The 26,664-nt window shown below is 45.1% G+C and overlaps 1 protein-coding gene and 1 non-coding gene across 11 annotated transcripts in view; one reads left to right on the top strand and one right to left on the bottom strand.

Moving 5' to 3' along the window:
- The window catches only part of MOK (MOK protein kinase), an 85,411-nt gene extending 66,909 nt beyond the window's left edge, over window positions 1–18,502 (bottom strand). For 6 of the 10 annotated variants that reach the window (XM_050796749.1, XM_050796748.1, XM_050796745.1 and 3 more), the window contains exon 1: window positions 18,265–18,473. In XM_050796749.1, coding sequence (XP_050652706.1) covers window positions 18,265–18,271 — 7 coding nt within the window. In that variant the 5' untranslated portion in view covers window positions 18,272–18,473. Of the gene's footprint in view, window positions 1–18,264 lie in introns of all 10 variants that reach the window. The other 4 variants (XM_050796744.1, XM_050796746.1, XM_050796750.1 and 1 more) reach the window with 2 other exon arrangements.
- Window positions 18,503–26,586: 8,084 nt separating this feature from the next.
- Window positions 26,587–26,660, top strand: TRNAI-AAU (transfer RNA isoleucine (anticodon AAU)). The gene has a single exon. It is a non-coding gene; the product is annotated as a tRNA-Ile (tRNA).
- The last annotated feature ends 4 nt before the right edge of the window (window positions 26,661–26,664 follow it).

Raw genomic sequence — 26,664 nt, 5'->3', positions numbered from 1 at the left:
TTTCCACAACGTTGTTTTTTGAAATAAGAGCACTATTTTCACTATTTTATATCAAAATACCCAAAAAAGATGGTGGTGGGGAAAATGGTAAAATGTTGATCACTGCTGAAATTCGGTGATGGATTTATGAGGGTTCACTGGGCGCGGTGGCTCAGGCCTGTCATCCCAGCACTGTGGGAAGCCAAGACAGGCAGATTACCTGAGGTCAGGAGTTCGAGACCAGCCTGGCCAACATGGCTAAAATCCATCTCTACTACAAATATAAAACTTGGCCGGGCACAGTGGCACATGCCTGTAATCCCAGTACTTTGGGAGGCCGAGACAGGCGATCACAGGGTCAGGAGTTCAAGACCAGGCCAGCCTGACCAAGATGGTGAAACCCCATCCTACTAAAAATACAAAAATTAGCCGAGCGTGGTGGCGTGTGCCTGTAGTCCCAGCTACTCGGGAGGCTGAGACAGAAGAATCACTTGAACCCGGGAGGCGGAGGTTGCAGTGAGCCGAGATTGAGCCACTGCACTCCAGCCAAGACTACACAGCAAAACTCCGTCTCAAAAAAAAAAAAAAAGAAAAAATTTATCTGGGCATGGTGGCACACACCTGTAATCTCAGCTACTCGGGAGGCTGAAGCGGGAGAATCACTTGAACCCGGGAGACGGAGGTTGCAGTGACCTGAGATCGTGCCACTGCACTCCAGCCTAGGCAATAGAGCAAGATTTCATCTCAAAAAAAAAAAAAAGATTTATGAGGGGTCACTCTATTTAATTTTCTATACTTCTGGCATGCTTGAAATTTTCCATAATAAAAACAAAACAAAACAAAAAATAAGGCCACTTGTGGTGACTCACACCTATAATCTCAGCACTTTGGGAGGCTGATGTGGGAGGACTGTTTGAGCTCAGGAGTTTGAGTCCAGCTTGGGCAATATAGTAAGACCCTATCTTTACAAACAATGACAAAAAAATTAAGTGAGCTAGGTGTGGTGGTGCGACTGCAAAGGGCAGGAGAGAAGAGGGGAGAGGAGCAGATGGACATGGCTCTAGACAGACCTAAGCCCCTCTGCAACAAACAACAAGCCTGTAAGTTTTACACATCGGACATTTTCTCTGGAGCAAAAGAGCGATCTTACCTAAACAGAAATGCAACTTACCCCTCCTGCCCAGGAACATCAAGTGTCTTTCCGAGGTCAGGGCTCCAGCCCATCTGCCTGGGCCTGGCCAGCAGAGATGGGTGGTCTTCCCTAGGAATTTCACCTGCACATGCACAGGGTCTGTTGGCTATTCTCATTTGCAATCCAAGTCCCTGCTGAATCCCAATGCTCTTTTTTTTTCATTACTGTAGCAGAGTTTTAAACTATTTGGCTTGCCTTTTCTATGTTTTGCTATGTTTTACTTTAACTTATTTTACTTGTTTTTTACTTTTATTCGAATACTAGGAATGTCAATCACGTGCCAGAGCGGCCATGTTCTGTTACCACCCTTTTAAGCCACAACTCACTGGGGCAAGAAACGCAAACAGCAACCAATAAGGTGGTCAAGCTAAGCAGGTTCCACCCAGTAGGCAGAGAAGTAGACCACTAGCTCTCACAGGAAAATGAACTGATAAGTATGCAGAGAGTAAAGCTGTGAACAGTGTGACCAAAGCTGAAAAGTCATGAGAGAGTAAGAGGCTAAAGGGGCCATAAATGGGCTAAAAGTAAACAGGAGTTAAAGATAAGCAAGACAGATCTACTAAAGTTGAACACAGGCATACCCTCTGACCTAGAAATTCCATTTCTAGGTTAGATACCCAAGTGAAATATGTTCGCCCGACACAAGAATGTTCACGGAAGCACTGTTTTTAAAAACCCAAAATGATAAACAACAGTAGACTAGATGTGATGGTTAATACTGAGTGTCAACTTGATTGGATTGAAGGATGCAAAGTATTGATCCTGGTGTGTCTGTGAGGGTGTTGGCAAAGGAGGTTAACATTTGAGTCAGTGGGTTAGGAAAGGCAGACCCACCCTTAATCTGGGTGGGCACCATCTAATCGGCTGCCAGTGCAGCCAAAATATAAAGCAGGCAGAACGGAAAAGACTAGACTGGCCTAGCCTCCCAGCCTATGTCTTTCTCCCGTGCTGGATGCTTCCTGCCCTTGAACATCGGAATCCAAGTTCCTCAGCTTTGGGACTCAGACGGGCTTCCTTGCTCCTCAGCCTGAAGACAGCCTATTGTGGGACTCTATGATTGTGTCAGTTAATACTCTTTAATACATTCCCCTTTATATACGTATCTATCCTATTAGTTCTGTCCCTCTAGAGAACACTAATATACTAGATAAATAAGTGCAGTATATCCACACAATGGTATACTATACAGTAATGAGAATAAACAAAGTACAACTACATATGATATGGCTACATCTCACAAACATCACATTAAGCAAAAGAACCTAATTGTAAAGAGTTCACATTGTATGATTCCATTTATATAAAGTTCAAAAACATGCAAAACTAAATACAACCCACAGATAAAGGAAAATATCTGCAAATCATATATCTGATAAGAAACTTGTATCTAGAATATATAAATAAGTCTTATAACTCAATAATACAAAGTCAACCCAACTAAAAGGTGATCAAAGGATTTGGTAGACATTTCTCCAAAGACAACATAAAATTGACCAATAAGCTATGAAATGATGTTCAACATTTTTAGTCATTAGGGAAAAGCAAGTCAAAACTATGATGAGATACCACTTCACACTCACTAGAATCAAAAAGATAGGTAACAAGTGTTGGTGAGGATGTGGAGACATTGGGACCCTCATACATTGCTGGCAGGAATGGAAAATGGTGCAGACACTATGAAAAACACTTTGGCAGTTCTTTGAGATGTTAAACAGAGTTACCATATGACCCAGCAATTCCACTCCTACATATATGCTCAAGAGAAACGAAAACGTATGTCCAAACAAAAACCTGTAAGTCAATGTTCACAGTAGCATTACTCATAATATCTCAAAGGTGGAAAGCACCAAAATGTCCATCAGTAGATGAAATGGATAAACAAAATGTGGTCTATCCATACAATGGAATATTATTCAGCCATGAAAAGGAATGAAGTACTGAAACATGCTACAACATGGATGAACCTTGAGGACATTACGCTAAGTGAAAGAAATCAGGCACAAAATGCCACATATTATGTGATCCCTCTTATATGAAATGTCCAGATAAGCAAATCCATAGAGACAGAAAACAGATTCATAATTGTCTAGGGTTGGTGGAATGTGAGATAAATAAGGAGTAACCACTAATGGGTACAGGTTTCTTTTGGGGATGATGAAAATATTTTAACATTAGATTATAGTTACGGTTACACAACTCAGAAAATATACTTAAAACCACTGAACTGTATACCTTAAATGAGTGAAAATTATAGTATGTATATTTCAATAACTCCATTAAAATGGACAACTCTGTGGTGTTGGAAATCAGAATAGTGGTTACCCTTGTGGGGTGAAGTGACCGAAATGGGCTGAAGGGGACATCAATGATACCAGGAATACTGTGCTTCTTGATCTGGAAGCAGGTTTCACGGGCATGTTCACTTCACCAACGTGTATACTTAAATATAAGTGCAGTGTTGTTTTGTTTTGTTTTGTTTTGTTTGAGACAGGGTCTCACTCCGTTGCCCAGGCTGGAGTGCAGTGGTGCAACCTCAGCTCCCTGCAACCTCTACCTCCCAGGCTCAAGCGACCATGCCACCTCAGCCTTCTGAGTAGCTGGGACTACAGGCACCCGCCACCATGCCCAGCTAATTGTTTTGCATTTTTTTAGAGACAGGATTTCACCATGTTGCCCAGGCTGGTCTCAAACTCCTCAGCACAAGGAATTCACCTGTCTTGGCCTCCCAAAGAGCTGGGATAACAGGCATGAGCTACCACGCTTGGTCAATTTGTGCAGTTTTCTGCATTATGTTATACTCTAATATAAAATTAGAAAAAAAAAACAAAACAGAGTTAGGAATAAGCAGGGAGTATAAGGAACAGAAATGACACACAGTGAAGAATATATTCTCATTAATGGCAGAATATGCATGTCTACAAATCCCTACTGCTGACATGCAAAACAAGCTGCTTTCAATACTATTCTAGTTCCTAAGAGGGCCAGTTCCCTCCTGCTCTCAGGTTTTCCTATTCTTAAGCTCCAGTTTTTTTTTTTCTTTTTTTTTTGAGACAGAGTCTCACTGTGTTGCCCAAATGATCTTGGCTCACTGCAACTTCCATCTCCCAAGTTCAAGAGATCCTCATGCCTCAGCCTCCCAAGTAGCTGGGATTACAGGTGTGTGTCACTATACCAAGCTAATTTTTGTATTTTTAGTAGAGACGGGGTTTCACCATGTTGGCCAGGCTGGTCTCAAACTCTTAACCTCAGGTAATCCACCCGCCTCAGCTTCCCACCTGCTTCACCCTCCCAAAGTGCTGGGATTATAGGCGTAAGCCACTGCACCCAGCCCTCAAGCTCCTTCTTTGTCAACGGTTATAATATGTCTCCATACTGTGAGGTGTAAGGAGACTTACTGGTCCTTACAACTGAAACTAAAACAATTCCCTTAATGCGAACTAAATGATAAAGAACACCTCTTCAACAGTCTTCCTACAAGGAGACTAGATTCTTTTTCTCCATGGTTAGCACGAGACATCCTCTTTTGGTCTCTCAAAACAGGTCTCCACCCTATTTCCCAGGTGGCTTCCTCGTTCAAGATGAAAACCCTCTGGGAAGGGTTGACACTAACACAAGTATTAATTACTTGGTCCTGGAAACTTACAAGAAGCAGGAGACAAAATGCATTACACTTAGAGAAACAAACAAAAAAAAGACAGGGCACAGTGGCTCACGCCTATAATCCCAGTACTTTGGAAGGCTGAGGCGGGCGGATCATCTGAGGTCTGGAGTTCAAGACCAGCCTGACCAACATGGAGAAACCCCCCTCTACTAAAAATACAAAATTAGCCGGGTGTGGTGGTGCATGCCTGTAATCCCAGCTACTCAGGAAGGCTGAGGCAGGAGAATTGCTTGAACCCAGGAGGTGGAGGTTGTGGTGAGCCGAGACCACGCCACTGCACTCCAGCCTGGGCAAGAAGAGCGAAACTCAGTCTCAAAAAAAAAAAGAAAAAAAACAAACAAATAAAAATAGTAAAAACAAACAAAAAAGGCTTGGGGAATGGAATATTATTTTAGTGTTAAGACCACTCAATTTGTATATGCGTAAATTGGTACATTAAAACTCACAGCCTGAGACAGAGCCAAGTGTTACAACTGGTCTGTGTTATGAGCAAAAGAAAGGTGGTCTACTGCACCAGGACGGGCTGCTCTCCATTATCGCTTCCAGGAAAAACAACCTGAGGATGCTGAATCTCTAGACCAGCGTTTTCCAACTGAGTACTACAAAACACGGCGATCCCTGAACCCTAAAGGGTATTCCACAAAAGAGGGTTCCATAAGCAAATAAATTTAGGAAATACAGAGTTAAATACAGCAAAATGTGTTTGCAGAATTCCTCAACGCCTTTCCCTGCATATGAGGTGAGTCTCCAAATGGAGGTGGGTGAGGTATACCCAGAGAACACCAGTTAACATCCCCCAGCACTGCTCTAGATCACCAAACCGAAGATCTTAGAATGCTATTAGAATCCCTTTTATCCAAGGTTTCCCTGAATAAAAGAGGAACTAATCTAGCTCCCAGCAAGACAGGGTTTCACAACTATTCTAGCTTTATTGTTCTTACTTGTCTTCTGGGAGAAATTGGCTAATGTAAGGTAGGAGTGAGCCCCACTGAGTCTTCAGGACAGAGCACGGTACCATATCCCTTCTGACAAAAAACCGGAAGCCATAACTTGCTTGACAACTATAGCTTAACTAAGTCCCAGACCCTCTCTACAACTGGAAACCTAATTAAATTCCATTAAATCCCAAAACCAGGCAATAAAGATACTTTGGTGCATCTCCAAGAAGCTTCTTCAAAAGAAATGGACCAAAATACAGGCCCTGGTCCTCACCACTAATTTGTACAGTTTAAAACCTCATTAAGTAATTTTGACAAGTTTCTTGAAGAGCCTCCAAACTTGAAACTTCGTGGGAAAATTCAACAGCCTGAACATCTTCTGCCCTTAGGCAGACCCTCATACTGACCTACCTTGCCCTATTCGTACTAGTCAAGGGATAGCTGCTGCTTGCTAAAACTCCACCAAAATTTACCCCTTCTCTTAAATGAATTAACTGGAAAGCCCAGAAATTTCTCTACAAGAAGATCAGTGTCTTTATTGTGCAGAAGAGCTCACACAGCAGGCCCGGGACTTCTCTCCTTAGAAAGGTCTGCTTGCGGCCAAGTGCGGTGGCTCACGCCTATAATCCCAGCACTTTGAGGGGCCAAGGCAGATGGATCACTTGAGGTCAGGAGTTCGAGACCAGCCTGGCCAACATGGTGAAACCCTGTCTCTACTAAAAATATAAAAACTGGCTGGGCGTGGTGGTGCACACCTGTAATTCCAGCTACTCAGAAGGCTGACGCAGAAGAATTGCTTGAACCTGGGAGGCAGAGGTTGCAATGAGCTGAGATTGAGATCATACCACTGCACTCCAGCCTGGGCGACAGAGCAAGACTCTGTCTCAAAAAAAAAAAAAAAAAAAAAAAGTCGGCTTGAAAGGGGTTGGCCTTTGGCTGGCCTCTGGGAACTTGCATGTCAGGCTTCCACCATTTCCTAAATGGTAAGAGTGGCTCACTGTCCCTAAACTGCCTGTGCAGACAATATGGTTTATGCTAGACACCTGCTTTCCTTCTGGCAGTCTGGAATTTTGATAGGTGCTAGGCAGATAGGTGCCTACATGACCAGTCCATAATAAAAACTCAGGGCATGGAGTCTCTAATGAGTTCCGTGATATACAAGAGTTCACATGTGTGGTTACAACTTGTTGCTAGAGAAATTAAGAGCATCCCATGTGACTCCATTGAGAGAGAATTCCTGGGCCTAGTTCCTCCAGACTTCTTCCCAGGTGCCTTTTCCCTTTGCTGATTTCACTTTGTATCATTTCACTGGAGGAAATCATAGCTGTGAGCATGATTATGTGCTAAGTCCTGTGAGTCCCCCTATCAAATCATGAAACCTAAGGTGGTCTTGGTACTCCCCATAATGCAATTATGCTATACTTCAGCCTAAGTGAATTAAACATTCATGGCAGTATGACTAAATCATCATGTTAATAAAGACTTTTTAGGCTGGGCATGGTGGCTCACACCTGTAATCCCAGCACTTTGGGAGGCCGAGGTGGGCGGATCACCTGAGATCAGAAGTTTGAGACCAGCCTGGCCAGCATGGTGAAACCCTATCTCTACTAAAAATACAAAAAATTAGCCGGGCACGGTGACCTGTGCCTGTAATCCCAGCTACTCAGGAGGCTGAAACAGGAGAACTGTTTGAAGCCGGGAGGCAGAGGCTGCAGTGAGCTGAGATCACGCCACTGTACTGCAGTCTGGGCAACAGAGCAAAACTCTGTCTCAAAAAAAAAAGTAACAATAATAAGGACTTCTTAGCACCAGCTATATATCACACACCATGCCATGCACTGTAGACACAAAGATCATTAAGATATAGTCCCAAGTCTTGAGAATTTACAGTATGTCCCCACGCCCCTAATTTTAGGTCCTTTCCTTATAAAAGAGGGAGGCTGGAAATGGAACACTTTGGTTTAGAAAATATCAATAGTCAAATTATGGAGTACATAGGCCAGGCGTGGTGGCTCACACCTGTAATCCCAGCATTTTGGGAGGCCAAGGCGGGTGGATCACGAGGTCAGGAGATAGAGACCATTCTGGCTAACACGGTGAAACCCTGTCTCCACTAAAAATACGAAAAATTAGCCGGGTGTGGTGGCAGGCACCTGTAGTCCCAGCTACTTGGGAGGCTGAGGGAGGAAAATGGCATGAACCCGGGAGGTAGAGCTTGCAGTGAGCCAAGATCGTGCCACTGCACTCCAGCCTGGGCGACAGAGCAAGACTCCGTCTCAAAATAAATAAATAAATAAAAATTATGGAGTACATAGTGTGTAATACCGAATACATGATGCTCTGGATTCCAATCTTCCAGGACCGGCCTGGGAAGCCTGCAAGCAGATGTCTGTCTTCCTTCTGTGTGCACCTTGTCCTCCTGTTACAGAACTGCCCATGCTCCACTTTGCGCCTTCTCCTCATAAAGCCATAAACCCCTTAAAGGGAAAGTCTACAATCTGTTCTCGTTTGTGCCATTACACTTAGAGAAACAAAAACCAACAGGAAAAACAAAAAAAGCTTGGGTAATTAAATATTATTTTAGTATTAAAACCATTCAATTTGTATATGAGTGAATCTGTACATTAACAGCCTCAGTGAGACTGGGCGTGTTAGCTCATGCCTGTCATCACAGCACTTTGGGAGGCTGAGGCGGGCAGATCACCTGAGGTCAGGGGTTCCAAATCAGCCTGGCCAACATAATGAAAACCCGTCTCTATTAAAAATAGAAAAATTAGCCAGGAGGGTGGCACGCATCTGTAATCCCAGCTGCTAGCAAGGCTGAGGCATGATAATTGCTTGAACCTGGGAGGCGAAGGTTGCAGTGAGTGGAGATTGTGCCACTGCATCCAGCCTAGGCGACAGAGCTAGATTCCATCTCAAAAACAAAAAACAAACAAAAAACTTTATAAATAAAGATGGTATTCACAGTGTCACAAAAGTAAGAATGCCAGAAACTTAAATATCCAGTATCAAGGAAATGTTCTAATAAGCTATGAAACAGCAACAGACTGAAATATTATGTAACCATTGATAATGATGCTTTCAAATAATATTTCATGACATGGGAAATGTTCAGCCACAATTTCATGTTAAGTGAAAAAAAGGATGATAATGATCACACACACAAAACATGCACAGAAAAAGACTGAATATAGCTGGGTGCGGTGGCTCACGCCTGTAATCCCAGTACTTTGGGAGGCTGAGGCAGGTGGATCACCTGAGGTAGGGAGCTCAAGACCAGCCTGATCAACATGGAGAAACCCCGTCTCTACTAAAAATACAAAATTAGCTGGGCGTGGTGGTGCACGCTTGTAATCCCAGCTACTCGGGAGGCTGAGGCAGGAGAATCGCTTGAACCTGGGAGGCGGAGGTTGCGGTGAGCCGAGATCATAGCGCCATTGCACTCCAGCCTGGGGAACAAGAGCGAAACTCCATGACAAAAAAAATAAAAAAAAAAAAAAAAAAAAAAAGAAAAAAAACTGAATATAAATATGTAAATATTTTAATGTATCTATGCCTGAGTGGGACTGAAGGTGATTTAAATTTTGTTCATTATACTTATCTACATTATTCAATGTTCGCAATGAATATGCATTACTTTAAATGTATGTAAAGGTGAACATTTCAAGAAATTTAAGAAATCAGTGAAAGTATTGACTAAGTGCCAAGAAAAACATGAACTTAAAATGAACTGTTTTAAAACTACAATATCATTTTAAAGGAAGACAGTCATAGAGATCACGGAAAGGGGCCGGGCATGGTGGCTCACACCTGTAATCCCAGCACTCTGGGAGGCTGAGGCGAGCAGATCGCCTGAGCCCAGGAGTTTGAGATCAGCCTGGGTAACATGGTGAAATCTTGTCTCTACCAAAAATACAAAAAAAAATTAGCCAGGTGTGGTGATGCATGCCTGTAGTCCCAGCTACTTGGGAGGCTGAGATAGGAGAATCATCTGAGCCTGGGAAGTCAAGGCTGCAGTGAGCCATGATGGTGCGACTGTACTCCAGCTTGAGTGACAGACAGAGACCTTGTCTCACAAAGAAAAAAAAATAAAATTACAGGAGGGATTGGAGGTCAATCACTGGAAGTCAAGCTGTGGACTAAGCAATTTGGATTTAAGAAAGAGAGAATTTACACAATAAATTCCAATTTGTGTTTTGTCACAGATAAATTAAGCAGACTTGCTTTAAAAAAATAGGTCAACTGTGAACTTCAAAGTGGTTTCAGCACACAAATTCAGTGTGTGCCAATGTCCCAGGCTGGCTCTAAACCATCACGACCAGCAATAAATGTAACTTGCTGCACTGGAGGTGTCTGTTGGTAGATAAAGGGGTCACTTGTTTCCCTTATGGCTCTTCTAGTAGGCAGAAGGTATGTAGTATAAAACAAGGATAAAAGGCAAGGAGAAAAAAAGAAAGCGTCTCTATGAAAAAATACCTGGGAAAAGTTCCTATTCTCTCCAACAAGATCTGGCACATTTTCATAGGCCTTCGAAATTCAACAAAAAACACTGAAATGCAGACAAAGCATGATACAAAGTTCTGAAGGGCACAGAGCTATGATACTGTAAATGAAAGTCACATCCCACATTATTGGGAATAAACAAGCATCAAAACAAAAAGAAAAACAGATTCAAGGACAAAGAGGGGTTAAAATAACAGACTTGGATGAAAAAGAGACAACAAGGGAGATAAATGAATACATCTATATTAAGATTCTATGCACATTTATTAAACCAAGGCTTGTTTGTTGAAGTGGAATTTAAGCCTTATTTAACAAGTGAAAATGAAGGTCAAATTCACTTTTTGTGAAACGTAAAACTTGTCAGGTTCAAGTCTAAACATTTTTATTAATGTGCTTTTTGTAAAGTTCTTTTTTTTTTTTTTTTTTTTTTTTTGAGACGGAGTCTCGCTCTGTCACCCAGGCTGGAGTGCGGTGGCCAGATCCCGGCTCACTGCAAGCTCTGCCTCCCGGGTTTACGCCATTCTCCAGCCTCAGCCTCCCGAGTAGCTAGGACTACAGGCGCCTGCCACCTCGCCCGGCTAGTTTTTTTGTATTTTTTAGTAGAGACAGGGTTTCACCGTGTTAGCCAGGATGGTCTCGATCTCCTGACCTCGTGATCCGCCCGCCTCAGCCTCCCAAAGTGCTGGGATTACAGGAGTGAGCCACTGCGCCTGGCCACCCCAGGATTTTGAGACCAGTCTAGGCAATACGGTGAGACCCTCATCTTTAAAATTAATAAATAAATAAATAGGCTGGGCGCGGTGGCTCAAGCCTGTAATCCCAGCACTTTGGGAGGCCGAGACGGGCGGATCACTAGGTCAGGAGATCGAGACCATCCTGGCTAACACGGTGAAACCCCGTCTCTACTAAAAAATACAAAAAAACTAGCCGGGCGAGGTGGCGGGCGCCTGTAGTCCCAGCTACTCAGGAGGCTGAGACAGGAGAATGGCCCGAACCCGAGAGGCGGAGCTTGCAGTGAGCTGAGATCCGGCCACTGCACTCCAGCCTGGGCGACAGAGCGAGACTCCGTCTCAAAAAAAAAAATAAATAAATAAATAAATAAATAAATAAATAAATAAATAAAAATGGCTCACGCTTGTAATCCCAGCACTTTGGGAGGCCGAGGTGGGCGGATCACAAGGTCAGGAGATCGAGACCACCTTGGCTAACATGGTGAAACCCCGTCTCTTACTAAAAGTACAAAAAATTAGCCAGGCGTAGTGGCGGGCACCTGTAGTCCCAGCTACTCGGGAGGCTGAGGCAGGAGAATGGCGTGAACCCAGGAGGCAGAGCTTGCAGTGAGCCGAGATTGCGCCACTGCAACTCCAGCCTGGGTAACAGTGCAAGACTCCATCTCAAAAATAATGATAATAATAATAATAAATATAAACAAAAGTTGAGGCTCACACACAGAAGGAGATGAAAAGGATTGAGGTACCTTTTTTGAGTCTATGAAAATACTAGCATTTAAGAAAGACAAATTACTTAACTCTTCCCATGGTGGAAAAAAAACAAGACAGCTTAAACCTCATTGTAATTACAACAGATACTTTCAAAAATTCTCTCCGGGCTGGACGCAGTGGCTCACACCTGTAATCCCAGCACTTTGGGAGGTTGAGGCGGGTAGATCACCCGAGGTCAGGAGTTCGAGACCAACCTGGCCAACATGGTAAAACCCTGTCTCTACTAAAACTACAAAAATGAGCCAGGCATGGTGGTGTGCGCCTATAATCCCAGCTACTCAGGAGGCTGATGCATGAGAATTGCTTGAACCCTGGAGGCAGAGGTTGCAGTCAGCCAAGATCATGCCACTGCACTCCAGCCTGGACAACAGAGTGAGATTCTATCCAAAAAAAAAAAAAATTCTCTCTGATACGATAGGAAACTGTTACTGTCTTCAAAGTATAACTTCTCTGGCTTTTTGTTTTATTTATTTATTTATTATCATTATTATTATTTTTTGAGACGGAGTCTGTCTCGCTCTGTCACCCAGGCTGGAGTGCAGTGGCGCAATCTTGGCTCACTGCAAGCTCCGCCTCCCAGGTTTACGCCATTCTCCTGCCTCAGCCTCCCGAGTAGCTGGGACTACAGGTGCCCGCCACGACGCCTGGCCAATTTTTTGTATTTTTAGTGGAGATTGGGTTTCACCGTGTTAGCCAGGATGGTCTCAATCTCCTGACCTCGTGATCTGCCTGCCTCGGCCTCCCAAAGTGCTGAGATTACAGGCCTCAGCCACCGCGCTGGCCTTGTTTTATTTTTTGAAACAGGGTCTTCCTTTGACATCCAGGCTGGAGAGCAGTGGTGTGATCCCAGCTCACTACAGCCTCAAATTCCTGGGTTCAAGCAATGCTCCTGCCTCAGCCTCCCAAGTACCTGGGACCACAGGTATGCACTGCCATGCTTGGCCAATTTTTCAATTGTTTAGTAGAGATAGAGTCTTGTCATGTTGCCCAGGCTGGTCTCAAACTCCTGGACTTAAGCAATCTCCTGACTTAGCCTCCCAAAGTGCTGGGTTTATAGACATGAGCCGCCATGCCTGGCCACTTTTCTCTTTTTATAGGTATGTTTTGAAAAATTCATTAAAAAGTTGAGACAGGACCAGGCACAGTGGCTCATGCCTATAATCCAGGAGTCCAAGACCAGCCTGGGCAATGTAGGGAGACCCCCATCTCTAATAAACAATTAAAAATCTAATCCTGGGCAGTCGGGCACCGTGGCTCATGCATGTAATTCCAGCACGTTGGGAGGCCAAGGCGGGCAGATTGCCTGAGGTCAGGAGTTTGAGACCAACCTGGCCAGCATAGTGAAACCCCGTCTCTACTAAAAATACAAAAATTAGCCAGGTGTCTTGGCAGGCACCTGTAAGCCCAGCTACTCAGGAAGCTGAGGCAGGAGAATCACTTGAACCCGGGAGGTGGAGGTTGCAGTGAAATGAGATCACACCATTGGACTCCAGCCCAAGAAACAGGGCAAGACTCCATCTCAAAAAAAAAAAAAAAAAAAAAAAAAAAAGTAAGCCTGGGCTGGACAACACAACAAAACCCCATCTCCACCAAAAAAATTTTTAAAAAAAATTAGCCGCGTGAGGAGGCATGTGCCTGTGGTCCTAACTACTCAGGAGGCTGAGGTGGGAGGCTTGCCTGAGCCCAGGAGATGGAGGCTGCCATGAGCTGTGACTACACCACAGCACTCCAGCCTGGGCAACAGAGCAAGACTCTATCTGGAAAAAAAAAAAAAAAAGTTCGGACAGGAAAAAAGAGTGGTACTTCAACTAGACTAGATAAAGGGAAACTTTTCCAAGTAAGGATCTGACCGATGTTTTCATTCTTTCGCTTTTTATATCCCTGCCTTCCATCTGCTGAAATAGCAAATAATAATTCACTCACAATTTATCATGTACCAGACACTGTGCTATGACCTTTACATAGATGATTTCACTTAATCTTTGAAACAATGCTATGTGAGGGTATTATCATCCCCGTTTAAAGATAAATGTGACTGGGCGCACTGGCTCACGCCTGTAATCCCAGCACTTTGGGAGGCCGAGGCAGGTGGATAACCTGAGGTCAGGCGTTCTTGACCAGCCTGACCAACATGGTGAATCCCTGTCTCTACTCAAAATACAAAAAGTAGCCAGGTGTGGTGGTGCGCCTAAAATCCCAGCTACTCAGGAGGCTGAGACGGGAGAATCGCTTGAACCCAGGAGGCAGAGGTTGCAGTGAGCCAAGATTGTGCCATCGTACTCATTCCAGCCTGGCCAACAGAGCAAGCTCCATCTCCAAATAAAAAAGAAACTTTTAAGATGACTTCAGCTCCAGCCACCATCTGACTGCATGAGAGACTTCCAGTAAGACCTGCCTAGTTGAATCCAGGCAACCTGAAGAACCACAAGAAAGACTGTGTTTCTTTAAGCCACAAAATTGAAGCGATCTGTTACGCAGCAATAGATTACCTGAACAACGAAGAAAAGCAGCATAAGAAAAAAAAAGTAACATGCCTGAAGCTACCATGCCTACCGGCTCCAAAGCCCACACTGTTATCAACTGCACTGTGTCACTCTTTGCTCTCTACTGTTGCAAATGATGCCAAATAAAAAGAAAGACAGGAATACTCCACAGAATAACACACCTCTAAACACATGGGCATCGCCTAGAAAACAAGTACAAAAATACACCTAGAAAATCCTGAAAGACCCCTGTAATAATCTAGCATTCCCAGCCCCACTCTGACCCCAAGCTATGGATCCAGTTTCACCATTACTCACTTTTCCTGATCATTCTTCTTTAACTCTGTCTCTGTGATTTCCAGTTCTGGAATATACTCTCCACTCTTCACTATTTTTAAATCATTTATCTAATGATCAGATGTAAACCACGGGGATAAAAGGTTACAATAATTCTTAGAGTAGATTTTAAGGTAGAAGGAAGAAAGGGAGAATAAAGATGTCACCACTAAACCAAGTAACCAAAAACTACCAAAATGACCATCTAAAAGAACATACCAAACAATACTAAATATACTTTAAAAACAAAAGTTTACAAGAAGTAAATCATAAATGTAAGTTTTTTGTGTATTTTTTTGTTTTGTTTTTATTTTTATTTTTTTGCATTTTATGGTTGAGACGGGGTTTCACCACATTGGCCAGGCTGGTCTCAAACTCCTCACGTCAAGTGATCAGCCAACCTCAGCCTCCCGAAGTGCTGGGATTACAGGCGTGAGCCACCGTGCCCGCCCCATAAATGTAAATTTTATATGCATACACACACATACTTTTTTTTTTCTTTGCTCTGTTGCCCAGGCTGGAGTGCAGTGGCGCCATCTCGGCTCACTGCAACCTCTGCCTCCCAGGTTCAAGCAATTCTCCTGCCTCAGCCTCCCTAGTAGCTGGGATTACAGGCGCCTGCCACCACGCCCGACTAATTTTTATATTTTTAGTAGAGATGCGGTTTCACCATGTTGGCCAGGCTGGTCTCGAACTCCTGGCCTCAAGTGATCCACCCACCTCAGCCTCCCAAAGTGCTGGAATTACAGACGTGAGCCACTGTGCCCAGCCCACAAATGTAAATGTAAATTTTATATATATACACACACACACATTTTTTTTTTTTTTGATACGGAGTCTCTTGCTCTGTTGTCCACGCTGAAGTGCAGTGGCGCAATCTTGGCTCACTGCAAGCCCCACCTTAAGGGTTCACGCCATTCTCCTGGCTCAACCTTCCAAGTAGCTGGGACTACAGGCACCAGCCACTATGCCTAATTTTTTGTATTTTTAGTAGAGACAGAGTTTCACCATGTTAGCCAGGATGGTCTTGATCTCCTGACCTTGTGATCTGCCCGCCTTGGCCTCCCAAAGCGCTGGGATTACAGGCGTGAGCCACCGCGTCCGGCCGGCACATACACACATTTCTATATAGGTGTACACACACAGTGCTAACATTACTCTTTTAAAAAGGGAGAAATACACATTTACATATTTATATATAATATATATAGAGAGAGAGAGTAAATTACTGAGAGTGATGCCTCTAGGTAGTGGGGTATGAAGAGTCTAAGAGAAAGGCCAGGCACGGTGGCTCACGTCTGTAATTCCAACACTTTGGGAGGCCGAAGTGGGCAGATCGCTTGACGTCAGGAGTTCGAAACCAGCCTGACCAACATGTTGAAACCCCGTCTTTACCAAAAAAATACAAGTTAGCTGGGCGTGGTGGTGCACACCTGTAATCTCAGCTACTTGGGAGGCTGAGGTGGGAGAATCATTTGATCCCGGGAGGCAGAGGTTGCAGTGAGCCAAGATAGCACCACTACACCCCAGCCTGGGTGACACAGCAAGACCCTGTCAAAAAAAAAAAGAGTCTAAGAGAAAAAGAAGGTAGATAAATAAACCAAATGATCAAATCTAACTTCAGCAAAACTGCGACGAGCTGACATCACACACTCTGGAAGGGCCACACTGACAGAGACACAATGTCACCTCTCTCATATTCCTGGTAAAAACATTTAAGCTGAAGCTAATCGTGAGGCAACAATCAGATAAATTCAAATTGAGAGATATTCTGCAAAACACCTGGGCTGGATTCTTTAAAAATGTCATTTGGCCTACAGAGGATAGTCAAAAATAAAAATGAAACTATCATTGTCATGAAAGACACAAAAGGCAGGGACACCATATTAAAAGAGACCAAAGAGATGTGACAACAGAATGCAATTTGTGATTCTTGATTGGACTGTAGAACAAATATAAACAACTATAACAGATGTTATTGGGATAAATGGAAAGACTGAAATACGGACTGTATATTAGAGTATTGTGTCATCGTTAAATGTTCCAAATGTGTTATTTGTAATGTGATGATGTAGGAGAATGTCCTTGTTCTTGGCAGATAACTGCTGAAAGAAGTGGTGAATTATCAGTAGTCTACAACTAACTCTTGAAAGGTCCAGTGAAAATAAATACACAAATGGGAGAGAGAAAACACCAGAGCGAAAGTGAGCACACAAAAATAAGGCAAAATGGTGCGTCTAAGTGAAGGACGGGTTTATAAATATCCAGTGTACCGCTCTTGCAACTTTCCTGTACATCTGAAAATTTTCAAAACAAACAGATGGGAAGAAAAAAGGAATACAGTACAAAATATGTGCAGTATACATAGTCTGCACTGTAAGTAAAAGTGTAAAGTCTTTTGTAGACTTTTGATTCTAACTACAGTTTTGTAGTGCATTAATGAAAAAGGTAAACATTAAACAATATCCAACAAAAGAAAATAAAAATAAAAATGCCTTGTAAAGGGTGAATGAATTATTTTAAATATTATGCAACGTACACTATTGACAATTAGAACACAACGCAAATTTAACATTATAACTACTCCTAACATAATCTTTTCACAGCAAAGGTCTGAATTTTTACTGCACCTCTGGTTCACAGCCATAAACAATTATATATGTACAGTAATAATAAAAAATCGTTCTAGCTGCTTGCACTCGGATTGTCAATAATCCACAAATCCTACCAGAGGTAAATTTTTTTACCCGTTACATTTTCTAGAATGACTACCTCATTTTCCAACTCTGAAGTAACAGCTTTTAACTAAAAGGTTGCTTCAAAATGACTATTAAAAAATGGTTCCTATAAAACACTACTGCTTGACCCAAAAAATAAAATAAAGCACACAGCCCAGCTTTCCTCTCAATTGGACACTAAACCAGTACCATGAAAAGGCAGGGAGCCACACTATAAGCGCTCCCTGCGTTTCTGCCGAATCTTCAAGAAAAGAATGTCAGGTTCGAGCCAGCATTTAAAAAAATAAAATGAGGCCGGGCGCGGTGGCTCAAGCCTGTAATCCCAGCACTTTGGGAGGCCGAGACGGGCGGATCATGAGGTCAGGAGATCGAGACCATCCTGGCTAATACGGTGAAACCCCGTCTCTACTAAAAAATACAAAAAACTAGCCGGGCGAAGTGGCGGGTGCCTGTAGTCCCAGCTACTCGGGAGGCTGAGGCAGGAGAATGGCGTGAACCCGAGAGGAGGAGCTTGCAGTGAGCTGAGATCCGGCCACTGCACTCCAGCCTGGGCGACAGAGCGATACTCCGTCTCAAAAAATAAATAAATAAATAAATAAATAAATAAATAAATAAATAAAATGAATCACACTCAACTCCCTAAACTTCGATGTAAGAACTACGCACCGGCACCAAATATGCCTGAACGGGACTTGGGTCGGCTCTCCGAGACCCCAAAGTTCCCAACCTAGCCCCAACCCCTCGAGCTTCCCCCAGGGGCACCGGCTTCTTCCAGCCAAGGGGGATTCGGGGTCCACATGCAGAGCCGCCACGGCAGAAGGCGACGACGCCCGGCCCCGCCGGCCCCACAGGTCCCTCAAGCTCCCCCAGTCCCTCCCGCCCCCGCCACTCGCTCTCCAGTCCCTGCCCCCATCCCTGGTCCCACTCACTCTTCATCTTGGATGCGGAAGCTGGCGACAACCCCTTGCCGACACTGGACGGAAAAGAAAAACGCAGGAAGGGTGTCCCCCTGCTTTCCACTTCCCTGAGGCGGTGTCCCGCACTAGGATCTCCGTGGTGGTCCCTCGAAGGAGAGCGTTAGCATCCGGCCGCCATGTTGTGTCCCTGTCACCCTAGCAACCGTCAGGCCCTGAACGCCACGACCTGTCGCTCGCGCGTGCGCAAGATGCTCCGCCCGTATACGCGTGCGCAGTGAAGCCCGTTCGCTCAGCAGGGTTGCTAAGCAACCTCTCCGCCGCTTCCAGGTAAATACTGTGCAATTCCCCGCCTTCGCACAGAGGCGACTTTCACCCGGCTCGCTTTCTTTGCTGGCCTGGGAACTGAACGATTTGGAACCCACTACGTGGACGATAGCCTTGAGCTTTAATTGGGCTTGGGAGCTTCTACGCGAATTTTTTTTTTTTTTTTTTTTTTTTTTGAGACGGAGTCTCGCTTTGTCGCCCGGGCTGGAGTGCAGTGGCACGATCTTGACTGACTGCAACCTCCCACTCCCGGGTTCAAGCGATTCTCCTGCCTCAGCCTCCTGAGTAGCTGGAATTACAGGTGCCCGCCAACAAACCCGGCTAATTTTTATATTTTTCGTAGAGACGGGGTTTCACTATGTTGGCCAGGCTGGTCTCGAACTCTTGACCTCAAGTGATCAGCCCGCCTTGGCCTCCCAAAATGCTGGGATAATAGGCGTGAGCCACAGCGCCTGGGCAGTTTTTCTTTTCTTTTTCTTTTTCTTTTCTTTTTTTTTTTTTTTTTTTTATGAGACAGAGTCTCGCTCTGTTGCCCAGGTTGGAGTGTAATGGAGTGATCTCGGCTCACTGCAACCTCTGCCTCCCGAGTCCAAGCAATTCTCCTGACTCAGCCTCCTGAATAGCTGGGATTACAGGCATATCCCACAATGCCCAGCTAATTTTTTTTTTTTTTTTTTTTAGTAGAGATGGGGTTTCACCACGTTGGCCAGGCTGGTCTTGAACTCCTGACCTCAAGTAGTACGCCTGCCTTGGCCTCCCAAAGTGTTGGGATTACAGGCGTGAGCCACCACTCCCAGCTCATTCAACAAATATTATTAAACACCTATTTGCCAGGTATTGCTCTAGGCATGTGGGATACATGAATAAAAAAGACTGGCACCAAAGCATCTCATGATATTTCAGAGCAATAGGGAGAGTGAGAAGTTCCAAAAGTATCAAAAGAGAAAAACTGATCATATCCAAAAGATTGGGTTCCAGCATGATGTTGGACTTCTCAGCAGCAAAACTAGACATAGTAGACAGAGAAGTGCAGCTTTCCAAGTACCAAGGGACAGTAACCTCTATCCTAAAATTTTCTAATTATTAGCCTAGTGTGAGGGTAAGAAGAAAGATGTGGGCCAGGCAAAGTTGCTCATGCCTGTAATCCAGGCACTTTGGGAGGCCAAGGCAGGAGGATCACTAGAGCTCTGAAGTTCAACACCAACCTGAGCAAGATAGTGAAACCCCATCTCTACCAAAAATACAAATGTGGGGAAAAGAAAGAGATCAGCCTGTTACTGTGTCTATATAGAAAGAAGTAGACATAAGAGACTCCATTTTGTTCTGTATTTGAGATGCTGTTAATCTGTGACCCTACCCCCAACCTTGTCCTTGCAAGAGACATGTGCTGTGGTAACTCAAGGTTTAATGGATTTTGGGCGTGCAGGGTGTGACTTTGTTCCTAGAAAAGCTAGGTATTGTCCAAGGTTTATCCCCATGTGATAGGATGAAACAATGTTGCTAAAAGGTTTATCTCAAGACACAGGATTTTCTTTTAAACTTATTCATGTCACAGATCCTTGTTCTTATGTCTTACTGCTAATTTCCTCCCTAAAAACGATCCTATTGTCCTGCCACTCCCTTATCTTTAAGATGGTAAAGATAATTATCTATAAATACTAAGGGAACTCAGAGGCCGGTGCCGGCGTGGGTCCTCTGTAAGCTGAGCGCCGGTCCCCTGGGCCCCCGCTTTTCTTTCTCTATACTTTGTCTCTGTGTCTTATTTCTTTTCTCAAGTCTCTCGTTCCACCTAACGAGAAACACCCACAGGTGTGGAGGGGCAGGCCACCCCTTCAACAAAAATGAGTCAGGCGTGTTGGCACATGCCTGTGGTCCCAGCTACTTGAAAGGCTGAGGAGGGAGGATCCTTGGAGCCCAGAAAGTTGAGGCTACAGTGAGCCATGATCATGCCACTGCACTCCAGCCTGGGTGACAGAGTGAGATTCCATCTCAAAAAAAAAAAAAAAAAAAAAAAAAAAAAGGAAGGAAGGAGGGAGGAAGGGGGAGAGGAAGAGAGAGAGAGAAACCAAGCAAGAAAGATGTATTCAGATATGCAAGATCTCATTTACTTTCCATGAGCCATTTCTTGGGAAACCAATGAAGAACGTTCAGAACCCAAATGAAAGGTAAGTAAAAGAGGCAGCAACCTGGAATCAGGAAGCAGAGGACCCGACAAAGAAAAAGGGGAAAGGGATTCCCAGGATGGTGGTGAAGACCCGCCCAGGATTAAACTGCGGCAGGCCTGGAGAACCACCAATCCAGGTTAGACCAGGAGGATGGGAAGCTCTGAAAGGATATCTCCCAACTTAAACACAGAAAACAATTGCTACATTATCTCACGTATTTGATTACATTAAGAGCAGTTTCATAATTCTGGCAGAAAGTCAGTGACTGTTACATAGAAAAGTAAGCAAACCAAATGCAAAGGAAAACAAGAAGTTCCATTAGAAAGGAATGTAATTACAGTACACTATGTGGCTCAGTTGAGAACAGTGTTGACATAGGCATAGCAATATAAACACTGACTATTGATTTCAGTAAAACTTGGTAGTATTAGTATTTGGGGATGATGAGAGAGGTTTCGAAAGTGTACATGCATTGGGGGAATGTTGGCAAAAGAACCTCACTTAGCATAGAATGAAGTCAATAGATAAAGTCTAAAATTGAAAAAAAAAAGAATTAGAAGTAAAATCATATATTTTAGATTTATTGGAGTAAAAAAAGAAACTGCTTGAAAAGCTCATAGTGGGCCAGGCGCGGTGGCTCAAGCCTGTAATCCCAGCACTTTGGGAGGCCGAGACGGGCGGATCACGAGGTCAGGAGATCGAGACCATCCTGGCTAACACGGTGAAACCCCGTCTCTACTAAAAAAATACAAAAAACTAGCCGGGCGAGGTGGCGGGCGCCTGTAGTCTCAGCTACTCGGGAGGCTGAGGCAGGAGAATGGCGTAGACCCGGGAGGCGGAGCTTGCAGTGAGCTGAGATCCGGCCACTGCACTCCAGCCTGGGCAACAGAGCGAGACTCCGTCTCCAAAAAAAAAAAAAAAAAAAAAAAAAAAGAAAAGCTCATAGTGGGCAGGACACGGTGGCTCACACCTATAATCTTAGCACTTTGGGAGGCCAAGGTGGGAGGATCACTGGAGCCCAGGAGTTCAAAACCAGCCTGGGCAACATAGTGAGACCTCATTTCTGTAGAAAAATATATATATAAATAAATTTAAAAGTTCACAGTGATTGCCTCTGGGGAGTTGGATTGGGCTGCAAGGAAGGGGGTGGAGTAGGAGAATACTATCTTTTATAATAAGGCTTTTAGTATTATGACTTTTAAAACTGCAATTGTTTTACTTTCATAAATATAAAATGTTAATTTCAAAAGCTTCGTTGTATGTTTATTAAGAAAAATCAGAAAATCAGAATATTAAATGTATAAACATTTAATAGGAGGAAGGCCAAAGATGGCCCGAAATCCACCGGAAGCCAGGAGACAGCCTGGGACGGTCTCCCTGGGAGCCTCCAAAGGAAGCGACCTTCCCGACACCCTGACCTTGGATGTCTGCCCGCCAGAACTGTGAGGCCATATATTCTGTTGTGTGGCCACTTACCTTTGTAAACATTTAATAGGGTTTCTTTTAATTTTATTTCTAGATGAGTTCGTTTAGAAGAATTCAATGTGTTTTATAAATTAAAGCTTTACTCAGGAATGCATGAAACTGTACATGTTATGAGTTATGCATTGAATCGTGTCCCCCGAAAAGATGTTAAAGTCCTAACCTGCAGTACCTCAGATTGTGACCTTTCTTGGAGATAGGGTCTTTACAGAGGCAATCAAGTTAAAATGAGGTCTTCGGCCTGGCACAGTGGCTCATGCCTGTAATCCCAACACTTTGGGAGATCAAGGCGGGCATATCGCTTGAGGTCAGGACTTCAAGACCAGACTGGCCAACATGGTGAAACCACGTCTCTACTAAAAAGACAAAATTAACTGGGCGTGGTGGCTCACGCCTGTAATCCCAGCTACTCAGAAGGCTGAGGCAGGAGAATCGCTTGAACCTGGGAGGCGGAGGTTGCAATGAGCCGAGCCAAGATGGCGCCATTGCCCTCCAGCCTGGGCAACAAGAGGGAAACTCCGTCAAAAAAAAAAAAGGTCTTCAGGGTGGCTTTAGTCCATTATGACTGGCATCTGCACAAAAGGGGCGAGTTAGACACAGGGACACACAGGGAGAAGAGCATATGAACATGCAGGCAGAGATCAGGGTGAAGCTTCTACAAGCGAAGGAAGGCCAAAGTTGGCTCGAAATCCACCAGAAGCCAGGAGACAGCCTGGGGCGGTCTCCCCGGGAGCCTCCGAAGGAAGCGACCTTCCCGACACCCTAACCTTGGACATCCGCCTGCTAGAACTGTGAGGCCATATATTCTGTTGTGTGGCCAACACAGCGGGTCGTTACTGTCAGACCAAAGGTTCCAGCTTATAAACAGAATGAAACATTTCATAAGTTGAGTTTAAAGAAAATGGATTATTTAAAATGCACGTGGGCTTCCCGCCCCACATTAAAAACAAAACACAAAACAAACAAACAAAAAAACAAATACAAGGCGGAGGTTGCAGTGAGCCGAAATCGCGCCACTGCACTCCAGTCTGGGCACAAGAGCGAGACTCCGTCTCAAAAGCAAAAAGCAAAAACAAGCAAGCAAGCCCGAATGGTATTCTGTACCACTTAATTCTGGAAGTATGTAGATTTGTGTTTTCGTCACTCAAAGAATGAGAATTAGGGTTTGTCTAAGAAGAGCTTTAAGAAGGGGTGAGAAGGGGAGGGAGAGGTCCCGGGGACAGAAAACTGCTCGCCCGCGCTCGCCCTACGACTGCACGTGGTCGCCCGAAGCCTGGGTTCGTGACTGACGGCGCAGGTCTCGGGTGCCCTCTAGCGGCCGACATCAGTCACTGCGCCCCCGCCCCGGCGTGCCCAGTCCACTCCGCCCACCCGGGACGCGTGGCTTGAAGTCCCGGGAATGCCACGGCTGCACCCACAAGGGTCGGTCAACTCGGCTTCCTTCAGGAGACCTTGACTGACCACCCGCTGTGTGCCAAGCACTGTTTAGGTGCTGGTGAGATAGAGCCCACTGCCCCTGGACTTCGCTCTATCGGTGGGAGGCGGACGGTTAGCAGCGGGAATGAGCGATGGAGAGGGGTCGGGCCGGGAACCGCAGGGGTCCTGGGTGCGGGTTGCGATTGCAAATGGGGGCATCGGGGAAACCTCGCTGAGTAAATGACATTTAAGCAGCGACCACGACGAGGAGGAGGAGTTTTGACATTGTCTGCAGGAAGAGTGGTCCAGGAAGCGCAAAAGCCCCAGCACAGGAGCAAGGGCCAGGGAGGAGGCGAGGGGTCTGCCGCGGAGGGAGCCGGGCAGGGGTGGAGGAGGGCAGAGGAGAAAGGCGCAGGTCCGGTGGTGTCTTTTTTTTTTTTTTTTTTTTTTTTGAGATGGAGTCTCGCTCTGATGCCCAGGCTGGAGTGAGTGGCGTGATCTCGGCTCACTACAAGCTCCGCCTCCCGGGTTCACGCCGTTCTCCTGCCTCAGCCCCCCGAGTAGCTGGGACTACAGGCGCCCGCCATCGCGCCCGGCTAATTTTTTGTATTTTTAGTGGAGACGCTGTTTCACCGTGTTAGCCAGGGAGGTCTCAAACTCCTGACCTCGTGATCCACCTGCCTCGGCCTCCCAAAGTGCTGGGATTACAGGCGTGAGCCACCGCGCCCGGCCAGGTGGTGTCTTTCAACGGGATGTTACCCTGGGCGTAGGGTTGTCACCCTCGGCGTAGGGTTGTCAGATATAGCACAGGTATTCTTTTAGTATAAGTATGACCCAAATACGGCATGGGACATACTTACACTAAAAAAAAAAGCTTCATTGTCCTTCTGCAATTCAATTTTAACCCGGCATCTTGATCTATATTTGCTAAATTTGGCAGGCCTTTTAGGGCTGGGGCAAAAGGGGAGAGTGTGAACAGAGAAATGACTTGATCTGACTGTTTTAAACCCATGTGACTCTTACCTATTGCTATGCCAGTGTGCTAGGTTCTGGGCATTCATTCAGCTGTAAGCAAAATGGACAGGATGCCTGCACCCCCACCCGTGTTCTGTGAGAGGGCTTCCCCTTTGGCCTCCTCATCCATCCTTGTCCTTTGGACACTGTAAAGTGCTCCAGACTTCAGGAAGCTTGCCCAGCCTCCCAACACACCACCTAATCTTCTCTATTCCCTGTAATATCCGCCTTCCTTGCTATGCGGTGAGCTCCATGAGGACAAGGATTAGGTTTCTTTGACTCACAGCTGATTGGGGGCCAGCCACTGCCAGACTGAATGAGTATGTCTTCACTGAGTGTCCGTTTTTCTAAACCTGGTCCTCTAGCCTTGCTCGTGGAGGGTGACCTACCTAACATCCTTTACATAAAATCTGTTCAAATCAGCTAGACTTGGTTTCTGCTGCTTGTGACATGGAACCCTGACGATACATCAGTCCCGGCAGTTTAGTGGAGTAATCAGAGCAGAATGTATAGTGTTAAAAATCTGGCCGGACGCGATGGCTCACGCCTGTAATCCTAGCACTCTGGGAGGCCGAGGCAGGCGGGTCACTTGAGGTCAGGAGCTCGAGACCAGCCTGGCCAACATGGTGAAACCCCATCTCTACTAAAAATTAAAAAAAAAAAAAATTAACCGGACATGGTGGTACGCACCTGTAGTCCCAGCTACTTGGGAGGCTGAGGCAGGAGAATCGCTTGAACCAGAGAGGCATAGGTTACAGTGAGCCGAGATTGCGCCATTGCACTCCAGCCTGGGTGACAGAGCGAGACTCTGTCTCAAAAAAAAAAAAAAAAAAAAAAAAAAAAAAGCTGGTGCTCGCTGCTGGTGCTCCTGGAGTGGGAGGGCCACAGCGCAATACCATAGTCAGGCCCTGTAGGAGACTGGCAGGCACAGTGGTGGTTTGTCTTCCCCGCCTTTTCCTTCTCTCTCTCTTTTTTTGCATATAGATCCTATGCTTTTAGGGGTGGGTACCATCGTTGCCCACCCAGTGGCTCTTTCAACCCTTCTACCTTGTACCATGTGATTTATTTACGTGCTCAGTTAAGAGAGAGAGCAAAATGAAAACATTTTTTCCGACACTAAAAAAAAAAAAAAAAAAAAAAAAAAAAAAAAAAAGGAGAGAAAGCTATGGTGGAATCATTTAAAATGACATTTGTAATTGTTTAGGGATATGCTTATTCTAGAATATTAAATGAAAAAAGAAAGATGAAAAATAGACTGCTTCATTGAGCTGAAATCGCGCCACTGCACTCCAGCCTGGGAGACAGAGGGAGATTTCGCCTCAAAAAAAAAAAAAAGAGTGCTTCATACAAGGCTTTGGATTCTGTGTGTGTGTGTGTGTGTGTGTGTGTGTGTGTGTGTGTGTGTATGTGTGTATATGTATTATATATATATAAAAATACACGTGTGCAGTAGGAAAAAACCGGCAGGAAGGAAGCCAAGACCCCAGCGGCCCTTGTTTATTGGCCGATAGGGAATTCAGTGGTTCTTTTGTCCTTTGTCTGGTTTTCTGTAGTTTCCAAGCTTGATTTAACCATACTAAAGGCCTCTGTTACACGAAGTTTCCACGCTGCAGGATTCTCGGAGATAAAAACAACATTGAGTTGGCATGTTTGAAAACCTTCTCACTGCCGAGCTAAGCCTCCCATGTGCAATTTGCATTTTCCCTGTGAAAGAAAGCCGCCTTCGCTGTAGGGAGCCGCCTCCCTTCTCCTTGAAGTCCCCTAGGTCTCAGTTTCTGCATCGGACCAATGGAGATGACTGTGAAGAGGTCGAAAGTCGCTGCCGGGGCGAAGCGGAATGCAGCCAGCGGCGAGGACTCGGCAGGGAGTCGCTAGGGGGCGGGCGCGGGCATGGAGCCCTCTTAAATACTCTGGTGGCATGCCAGTATCAGTTGGCCGGTTAGCTCAGTTGGTTAGAGCGTGGTGCTAATAACGCCAAGGTCGCGGGTTCGATCCCCGTACGGGCCAGTCT

The sequence above is a fragment of the Macaca thibetana genome, chromosome 7, assembly GCF_024542745.1.
Source record: "Macaca thibetana thibetana isolate TM-01 chromosome 7, ASM2454274v1, whole genome shotgun sequence".
In the NCBI taxonomy this organism is placed as follows: Eukaryota; Metazoa; Chordata; class Mammalia; order Primates; family Cercopithecidae; genus Macaca; species Macaca thibetana.
The sequence above is the reverse complement of the archived record's forward strand: the minus strand, read 5'-3'. Positions and strand labels throughout refer to the sequence as shown.